We start from the raw sequence: 10,667 nt of genomic DNA, 5'->3' as shown, positions 1-10,667 counted from the left end.
TGAAGGAGCTGGAGCGGATTTGCCTTGAAGGATGGGCAAAAATCCCAGTGGCTGGACGTGCCAACCTTAAAGAGACATACCCCAAGAGACTTGCAGCTGTAATTGCTGCAAAAGGTGGATCTACAAACTATTGGCTTTGAGGGGGTGAATAGTTATGCACGCTCAAGTTCTGTTTTTTTGTCTTGTTTCTTGTTTTGTTTTTTACAATAATACATATTTTGCATCTTCAACGTGGTAGGCATGTTGTGTAAATCAAATGATACAAACCCCCCACAAAATCAATTTTAATTCCAGGTTGTAAGGCAACAAAATAGGAAAAATGCCAAGGGGGGTGAATACTTTCGCAAGCTACTGTATTGATTCATTTCACGTTCTCGAGAAAAATTATTCTATGGATCTTTTTTGTTCCCCAGGCCAACAAAGAAGCGAGTGTTCACAGTCTTCATGCTGGTGATTAGCTTTGTGTGAATCCTCCTGGGGAAGAGGTGCAGGGGAGTGTATCGGTGGTGGAGGGCCCCGTGCTGTCAGGGAGAGGTCCCTCTCCGTTCACAATGCCAGCTACCATATCCCTGATAGGGAAAGATGTGTGGTCTGAAAGTGGTCTGAACTGGAGAAGATGAAGATGGTTGGTGGGGATGGTGGAGTGACTAAGACAGAGAGCCCTGCACCGGGGTTACAGTGTGGTTATCTCCTAAGACTGTTATCTTTATTTCTGGTTTTGCAGGTTTTTGTTCAAGCCCAGGACTAATACATGATCCGATGCATCTAATCAAGGCGTTGATAATTAGTTGATCAGTTGTGTGTTAGTACTGGTCTGGAACAAAAGCTAATAAAAGCCTACGGAAAGTTTGTCACTACACACCATTCTGTCATATCTGTGAGACCATTCTGTCATATCTGTGAGACCATTCTGTCATATCTGTGAGACCATTCTGTCATATCTGTGAAACCATTCTGTCATGTCTGTGAGACCATTCTGTCATATCTGTGAGACCATTCTGTCATGTCTGTGAAACCATTCTGTCATGTCTGTGAGACCATTCTGCCATGTCTGTGAAACCATTCTGCTATTTCTGTGAAACCATTCTGTCATGTCTGTGAGACCATTCTGTCATTTCTGTGAAACCATTCTGCCATATCTGTGAAACCATTCTGTCATGTCTGTGAAACCATTCTGTCATGTCTATGATACCATTCTGTCTTATCCTTAACACCATTCTGTCATGTCTGTGACACCATGCTGTCATGTCCTTGATATATGTCATGTTCTCTCATGTCTATGATACCATTCTGTCTTATCCTTAACACCATTCTGCCATGTCTGTGACACCATTCTGTCATGTCCGTGACACCATTCTGTCATGCTTGTGACACCATTCTGTATTGTCCTTGGCACCATTCTGTCATATCCTTGGCACCATTCTGACATGTCTGTGACACCATTTTGTCATGTCCTTGACACCATTCTGCCTTGTCCTTGACACCATTCTGTCATGTCTGTGACATCATTCTGTCACGTCCTTGACACCATTCTGTCATGTCTGTGACACCATTCTGCCATATCTGTGTCAAAGGCACATGTACTGTTTAGACTATAAAATATAAATGTCAAGGAGTCTGATACTCCAAAATGTTGTTTGCAAAGTCACTTTTGATATGTTTAGTCATTCATTATTAGAGAATGACATCTTATCTGTTATTTGGACTGGGGACAGGTGGACTGGGGACAGGTGGACTGGGAAAAGGTGGACTGGGACAACTGTCTCTAACTCTGAATGATCAGCTATGAAAAGCCAACTGACATGTACTCCTGAGGTGCTGACCTGTTGCACCCTCTACAACCACTGTGATTATTATTATCTGACCCTGCTGGTCAACGTCAACGTTTGAACATCTTGGCCATGTTCTGTTATAATCTCCACCCGGCACAGCCATAAGAGGACTGGCCACCCCTCAGAGCCTGGTTCCTCTCTAGGTTTCTTCCTAGGTTTAGGCCTTTCTGGGGAGTTTTTCCTAGCCACCGTGCTTCTACACGCTTGCTGTTTGGGGTTTTAGGCTGGGCGTCTGTACAGCACTTTGTGACATCAGCTGATGTAAGAAGGACTTTATAAATACATTTGATTGATTGATTTGTAGTACTTCAGTTATTGATATGCTCTTTGATACCATGTGTAATATAATTTCAAGCATAAAGATTGTTCTAATTTGAAATAAAACATTTTAATATGACCTATGAACTATTTTAGTTGTCTTCTGTAAATATAAATGTTTTTTGTTTCTTTATTTTTCAGCTAAAATATCATAATGATTTCCAACTTATGTAATTTGGACATGGGATATATTGGGCACAATTAAAAAAAAATAGTAAATCAGATTGGATCCAAAGCCTCTTATTCATTCCAGCAACCATTTATAGGCCATTTTACAGTACACACTGTCTGCTCCCACCACAGGAGGTGAAACAGTGCTCCGTTAGGTGTTGAATTGAGTAGTACACATTCAGCGTTTTTTTTTGTCATTCATTGGATCACATATTTTATTAAACAATCTCACAGACAATGATCGTATAAGCTTTGAATTAAGTTTGTTGAAGAGCCCCTCTAAAAAACGGCACATGGATCTTAATGTAACATATTTCCACCCCCCTTGGGCACGCGGCATGCAGCTTGCAAACACCTGCAATGAAAGAGAACCACAAAATGACACACCTTGATAACGAAATTAATTAAATAATAGTTTAATGTACAGGTTGGCAGCATTAGAATGGAAGTCAAATCAAATCAAATCAAATCAAATTTTATTTGTCACATACACATGGTTAGCAGATGTTAATGCGAGTGTAGCGAAATGCTTGTGCTTCTAGTTCCGACAATGCAGTAATAACGAGCAAGTAATCTAACTAACAATTCCAAAAAAAACTACTGTCATACACAGTGTAAGGGGATAAAGAATATGTACATAAGGATATATGAATGAGTGATGGTACAGAGCAGCATAGGCAAGATACAGTAGATGATATCGAGTACAGTATATACATATGAGATAAGTATGTAAACCAAGTGGCATAGTTAAAGTGGCTAGTGATACATGTATTACATAAGGATGCAGTCGATGATATAGAGTACAGTATCAACGTATGCATATGAGATGAACAATGTAGGGTAAGTAACATTATATAAGGTAGCATTGTTTAAAGTGGCTAGTGATATATTTACATCATTTCCCATCGATTCCCATGATTAAAGTGGCTGGAGTAGAGTCAGTGTCATTGACAGTGTGTTGGCAGTAGCCACTCAATGTTAGTGGTGGCTGTTTAACAGTCTGATGGCCTTGAGATAGAAGCTGTTTTTCAGTCTCTCGGTCCCAGCTTTGATGCACCTGTACTGACCTCGCCTTCTGGATGGCAGCGGGGTGAACAGGCAGTGGCTCGGGTGGTTGATGTCCTTGATGATCTTTATGGCCTTCCTGTAGCATCGGGTGGTGTAGGTGTCCTGGAGGGCAGGTAGTTTGCCCCCGGTGATGCGTTGTGCAGACCTCACTACCCTCTGGAGAGCCTTACGGTTGAGGGCGGTGCAGTTGCCATACCAGGCGGTGATACAGCCCGCCAGGATGCTCTCGATTGTGCATCTGTAGAAGTTTGTGAGTGCTTTTGGTGACAAGCCGAATTTCTTCAGCCTCCTGAGGTTGAAGAGGCGCTGCTGCGCCTTCCTCACGATGCTGTCTGTGTGAGTGGACCAATTCAGTTTGTCTGTGATGTGTATGCAGAGGAACTTAAAACTTGCTACCCTCTCCACTACTGTTCCATCGATGTGGATGGGGGTGTTCCCTCTGCTGTTTCCTGAAGTCCACAATCATCTCCTTAGTTTTGTTGACGTTGAGTGTGAGGTTATTTTCCTGACACCACACTCCGAGGGCCCTCACCTCCTCCCTGTAGGCCGTCTCGTCGTTGTTGGTAATCAAGCCTACCACTGTTGTGTCGTCCGCAAACTTGATGATTGAGTTGGAGGCGTGCATGGCCACGCAGTCGTGGGTGAACAGGGAGTACAGGAGAGGGCTCAGAACGCACCCTTGTGGGGCCCCAGTGTTGAGGATCAGCGGGGAGGAGATGTTGTTGCCTACCCTCACCACCTGGGGGCGGCCCGTCAGGAAGTCCAGTACCCAGTTGCACAGGGCGGGGTCGAGACCCAGGGTCTCGAGCTTGATGACGAGCTTGGAGGGTACTATGGTGTTGAATGCCGAGCTGTAGTCGATGAACAGCATTCTCACATAGGTATTCCTCTTGTCCAGATGGGTTAGGGCAGTGTGCAGTGTGGTTGAGATTGCATCGTCTGTGGACCTATTTGGGCGGTAAGCAAATTGGAGTGGGTCAAGGGTGTCAGGTAGGGTGGAGGTGATATGGTCCTTGACTAGTCTCTCAAAGCACTTCATGATGACGGATGTGAGTGCTACGGGGCGGTAGTCGTTTAGCTCAGTTACCTTAGCTTTCTTGGGAACAGGAACAATGGTGGCCCTCTTGAAGCATGTGGGAACAGCAGACTGGTATAGGGATTGATTGAATATGTCCGTAAACACACCGGCCAGCTGGTCTGCGCATGCTCTGAGGGCGCGGCTGGGGATGCCGTCTGGGCCTGCAGCCTTGCGAGGGTTAGCACGTTTAAATGTCTTACTCACTTCGGCTGCAGTGAAGGAGAGACCGCATGTTTCCGTTGCAGGCCGTGTCAGTGGCACTGTATTGTCCTCAAAGCGGGCAAAAAAGTTATTTAGTCTGCCTGGGAGCAAGACATCCTGGTCCGTGACTGGGCTGGGTTTCTTCCTGTAGTCCGTGATTGACTGTAGACCCTGCCACATACCTCTTGTGTCTGAGCCGTTGAATTGAGATTCTACTTTGTCTCTGTACTGGCGCTTAGCTTGTTTGATAGCCTTGCGGAGGGAATAGCTGCACTGTTTGTATTCAGCCATGTTACCAGACACCTTGCCCTGATTAAAAGCAGTGGTTCGTGCCTTCAGTTTCACACGAATGCTGCCATCAATCCACGGTTTCTGGTTAGGGAATGTTTTAATCGTTGCTATGGGAACGACATCTTCAACGCACGTTCTAATGAACTCGCACACCGTATCAGCGTATTCGTCAATGTTGTTGTCTGACGCAATACGAAACATCTCCCAGTCCACGTGATGGAAGCAGTCTTGGAGTGTGGAGTCAGCTTGGTCGGACCAGCGTTGGACAGACCTCAGCGTGGGAGCTTCTTGTTTTAGTTTCTGTCTGTAGGCAGGGATCAACAAAATGGAGTCGTGGTCAGCTTTTCCGAAAGTGGTCAGTAAGCAGGGGGTGATAGACTGTACTATCTAGATTGAATGACCACTCCTAAGTGATCTGCCCAGTGCATGAAGTCTGCCCAGTCTGTGAAGTCTGCCCAGTCCATGAAGTCTGCCCAGTCCGTGCAGTCTGCCCAGTCCATGAAGTCTGCCCAGTCCATGAAGTCTGCCCAGCTCGTGCAGTCTGCCCAGTCCGTGAAGTCTGCCAAGTGCATGAAGTCTGCCCAGTCCGTGCAGTCTGCCAAGTCCATAAAGTCTGCCCAGTCCGTAAAGTTTGCCCAGTCCATGACACCTTCCCTAGCTGAATGAACTGTCTAGTCAGTCTACATAAGAGACGTCTTTGTCTGCTGAATGAGTCAAATGTAAATGTACAAGTGTACATTGCTGAATGGGCATGAACGCTGCTTTGGGAGGCTGACTGTACCTACAAGGCAGATTTGTTTGAGTATCAATAAAAAAAACTATATAATAGAATAATATGAATCATCATAAGGGTCACCCTATCAGTTCTCTGCGGGACTGGAGTGCCCTGTGTCTACATCCTGGTACCTCCGTACCATGGCTCCAGCTGTCCTGGCATTTAAAGGATCAGCTTTCCTGTTTGGAATCACGTTTATCTCGAAATCTGTGTCAGGGCCGGATACAGGAGGGCGTCTAGGCAGACGTAGGGTGATACCAAAACCATACTCACCTGTGTGTGTGGGGGTCACTTAGTCACCATGACAACTCCGATGTTGATAGTGCATTTGATTTGAATAGGGTATTGCATCACTAACTGGCTAGTGACAAAGAGCCGAACTGATTCCAAAGCTTGCAGACCACACCTCCAGATTGTGGTTTAAACCACAATGTCCAGGCATAGACCGGCCCTTGTTAAACCCTGGCGTTCTATTGTCAAATCAGACTGAAGTTGGAACAGGGAGAGACGGCCGAGGCTAAGATGGATGGAACGTCAGCTCAGTGATCTGAAACAACTGTAAGTAGGGATATTAAATCAATAAGTAATATTGATACGAGTCACTTTTTTTGTGTTTGAAGGACAACATTTTAACATGACTTTTAAATGCCTCTAAAGGATGTGTATTCAGCAACAAACAAACGATCATTGACTTGTTTTTCGCAAATATCATTCCATGTTGTTTCCACGTCATTTCAAACCACAACAATCAATGTGATGACGTTATGTCAACGATGAAAACGGATTGGGATTTGCAAAAAAAAAGTAATCAACATGAAAGCATTTTGTCTTTTTTTTCACACAACTTTTAACCTAAATCCAATGACATACTGACATTTTTTGGGGTTGATTTTACATTGACAACTCAACCATTGACAACTCAACCAAATGTAAATCAAAACTAGGTGTTGAACTGACGTCTTGTTCTATGAAATCCTGGTAACAACAAAGTGTGATTTTGTGAGCATTAGACTCTTGATGGAAGGCAAAGATTGTTTTGATAAAGCAGCCGTTTCTTAAAAAAAAAAAAACGGAACTTCAGAAGATGGAGAGAGAGTCACAGGGGGATTTGGATGAAAAGCTTGATCAGAGTCTAAATAAAAGGCTGTGAACAGATCTTTTAAAAGAAAACGACTTTAGCGCCCAGAATAAATGCATTTCTATGTGACATTGAAGAGTTGTATTATATGTTGTTCAGCCTTTTCACGCTTAAATCTTTATTTAGAAAGCATTTCTACCTATCAATATGTAGCCATCCAGTAGGGCAGGCAATGGCGATGGCAGTGTTATAGGTCAGGATCTTAATTTTAGGTAGTTCCCTTTCCCTGAAATGGCAGATGGACTGGCTCAATGCATACCATGGTCGTTCACACACTTATTAATTCATCGCCTTCTCTTCGTCCCCCAGCTTTCCATTAAAAGTCCGAAGATAGAAGCTCATCCACGCATCTGTTGGTGAAAGTTCAAAGGTGAAAGAAGGGCATCCCACTCCAATCTCACCATGGACTGGAAGACGTTAGAGGCCCTGCTTAGCGGGGTCAATAAGTATTCCACTGTATTTGGCCGCATCTGGCTCTCCGTGGTCTTCGTGTTTCGAGTCATGGTCTTCGTCGAGGCCGCAGAACGCGTCTGGATTGACGACCAGAAAGACTTTGACTGCAACACCCGCCAACCCGGCTGCGCCAACGCCTGTTACGACCACTTCTTCCCTGTCTCTCACACCCGGCTCTGGGCACTTCAGCTCATCTTCGTCACCTGTCCCTCTTTCATGGTCGTGTTGCACGTGGCGTACCGCGAGGAACGCGAGCGCAAGTACCGCATCGCGCACGGCGAGAACGCTCGTCTCTACGACAACACAGGACAGAAGCACGGAGGACTCTGGTGGACGTATCTCCTCAGCCTCTTCTTCAAGACGGCCATCGAGGTGGCGTTCCTCTACCTCCTGCATCTCATCTACAACAACTTTGACCTGCCGCGACGCGTCATGTGCGACCTCTGGCCTTGTCCTAACCAGGTGGATTGCTACAACAGCCGACCCACAGAGAAGAGGGTGTTTACCTACTTCATGGTAGGGGCGTCGGCTGTGTGTATAGTGCTCAACGTGTGTGAGATCTTTTACCTGATAGCCATCCGTGTGCTGAGGATCAGTCATCGGGGAAGCCTCCATGCCTCCCCCAAGAAGAGGTGCTCTGAGCCGGACTGGAATGGGTGTCAGACACCGGAGGCAGACTACCAGAAGGGCAACGAGGCTGACTTCACCATGGAGAAGAAGAGTCAATCTATCTTTTAAGTCAGACATTCAACTTTTTACAATCAAAGCTTTATTTGACGGAAATCTTTACTGACTAAATGTTGTGAACTGAATTTGACTTTATGATCAATGTATTTTTTTGGGGGCCAAATTCATTGTAATTTAAATGTTATTGTTTTATCAGAATATTTTTTATTACGGCCAGTGGGTCTGTACACTCCTCGCCAGGGTGTTGAAGAAACAAGTTGCTCTGTCAGATCTGCCTTTTATACCAAAGAGAAACCGTCCCCCTGAGCCCCAGTTTTTAAGAACATTTAATCCAGATCAAAATTGTTGTGTTAAATTCTGCTCCCATTTAAGATGTGGTCCCTCATTGTTTTTGGATGAAAACTAATGCTGAGCGATAAGTGCTTTTTAAGGTTGGTTCGATTTATTATGAAATAAAGCGTTTCAATGTAATTTCCACAGCAAATTTTTTTTAGATAATTCAAAACAGTGAAAATAAAATATTCCCTTGTCTCTCTGTCAGGTCCACATTGGGTAGAAATCAATAGGAAATTACGACAAAATAATAGAATATTTCAAATGGGTTTTTATTTGTTTGTTTGTATATTTATTTATTATTTTTCATTCCATAAAGTCATCATCTCAACTCTGCTCAAGCAGAAGCAGTCTGTCAGCCAAACCTAACGTTATATACACTACATGACCAAAAGTATGTGGACACCTGCTTATCCAACATCTCATTCCAGAATCATGGGCATTATTATGGAGTTGGTCCCTCCTTTGCTGCTATAACAACCTCCACTCTTCTGGGAAGGCTTTCCACTAGATGCTGGAACATTGCTGCTATAACAGTCTCCACTCTTCTGGGAAGGCTTTCCACTAGATGTTGGAACATTGCTGCTATAACAGCCTCCACTCTTCTGGGAAGGCTTTCCACTAGATGTTGGAACATTGCTGCTATAACAGCCTCCACTCTTCTGGGAAGGCTTTCCACTAGATGTTGGAACATTGCTGCTATAACAGTCTCCACTCTTCTGGGAAGGCTTTCTACTAGATGTTGGAACATTGCTGCTATAACAGCCTCCACTCTTCTGGGAAGGCTTTCCACTAGATGTTGGAACATTGCTGCTATAACAGCCTCCAGTCTTCTGGGAAGGCTTTCCACTAGATGTTGGAACATTGCTGCTATAACAGTCTCCACTCTTCTGGGAAGGCTTTCTACTAGATGTTGGAACATTGCTGCTATAACAGCCTCCACTCTTCTGGGAAGGCTTTCCACTAGATGTTAGAACATTGCTGCTATAACAGCCTCCAGTCTTCTGGGAAGGCTTTCCACTAGATGTTGGAACATTGCTGCTATAACAGTCTCCACTCTTCTGGGAAGGCTTTCTACTAGATGTTGGAACATTGCTGCTATAACAGCCTCCACTCTTCTGGGAAGGCTTTCCACTAGATGTTGGAACATTGCTGCTATAACAGCCTCCACTCTTCTGGGAAGGCTTTCCACTAGATGTTGGAACATTGCTGCTATAACAGTCTCCACTCTTCTGGGAAGGCTTTCTACTAGATGTTGGAACATTGCTGCTATAACAGTCTCCACTCTTCTGGGAAGGCTTTCCGCTAGATGTTGGAACATTGCTGCTATAACAGTCTCCACTCTTCTGGGAAGGCTTTCCACTAGATGTAGGAACATTGCTGCTATAACAGTCTCCACTCTTCTGGGAAGGCTTTCTACTAGATGTTGGAACATTGCTGCTATAACAGCCTCCACTCTTCTGGGAAGGCTTTCCACTAGATGTTGGAACATTGCTGCTATAACAGCCTCCACTCTTCTGGGAAGGCTTTCCACTAGATGTTGGAACATTGCTGCTATAACAGTCTCCACTCTTCTGGGAAGGCTTTCTACTAGATGTTGGAACATTGCTGCTATAACAGCCTCCACTCTTCTGGGAAGGCTTTCCACTAGATGTTGGAACATTGCTGCTATAACAGCCTCCAGTCTTCTGGGAAGGCTTTCCACTAGATGTTGGAACATTGCTGCTATAACAGTCTCCACTCTTCTGGGAAGGCTTTCTACTAGATGTTGGAACATTGCTGCTATAACAGCCTCCACTCTTCTGGGAAGGCTTTCCACTAGATGTTAGAACATTGCTGCTATAACAGCCTCCAGTCTTCTGGGAAGGCTTTCCACTAGATGTTGGAACATTGCTGCTATAACAGTCTCCACTCTTCTGGGAAGGCTTTCTACTAGATGTTGGAACATTGCTGCTATAACAGCCTCCACTCTTCTGGGAAGGCTTTCCACTAGATGTTGGAACATTGCTGCTATAACAGCCTCCACTCTTCTGGGAAGGCTTTCCACTAGATGTTGGAACATTGCTGCTATAACAGTCTCCACTCTTCTGGGAAGGCTTTCTACTAGATGTTGGAACATTGCTGCTATAACAGTCTCCACTCTTCTGGGAAGGCTTTCCGCTAGATGTTGGAACATTGCTGCTATAACAGTCTCCACTCTTCTGGGAAGGCTTTCCACTAGATGTAGGAACATTGCTGCTATAACAGTCTCCACTCTTCTGGGAAGGCTTTCTACTAGATGTTGGAACATTGCTGCTATAACAGCCTCCACTCTTCTGGGAA

At 44.7% G+C, this 10,667-nt stretch overlaps 1 protein-coding gene across 1 annotated transcript; it reads left to right on the top strand.

Moving 5' to 3' along the window:
* The first annotated feature begins 6,144 nt into the window (after window positions 1–6,144).
* Window positions 6,145–8,496, top strand: LOC112264303 (gap junction beta-3 protein). The gene is made up of 2 exons (XM_024440823.2): window positions 6,145–6,292; window positions 7,182–8,496. The coding sequence occupies exon 2, from the start codon at window positions 7,275–7,277 to the stop codon at window positions 8,061–8,063; it is 789 nt and encodes a 262-aa protein (XP_024296591.1). The 5' UTR covers window positions 6,145–6,292; window positions 7,182–7,274; the 3' UTR covers window positions 8,064–8,496.
* Window positions 8,497–10,667: the final 2,171 nt, after the last annotated feature.

Source organism: Oncorhynchus tshawytscha, linkage group LG13 (genome assembly GCF_018296145.1).
Source record: "Oncorhynchus tshawytscha isolate Ot180627B linkage group LG13, Otsh_v2.0, whole genome shotgun sequence".
Lineage (NCBI taxonomy): Eukaryota > Metazoa > Chordata > Actinopteri > Salmoniformes > Salmonidae > Oncorhynchus > Oncorhynchus tshawytscha.
Note: the sequence above shows the minus strand (reverse complement) of the source record. Positions and strands in the feature narration are given on the sequence as shown.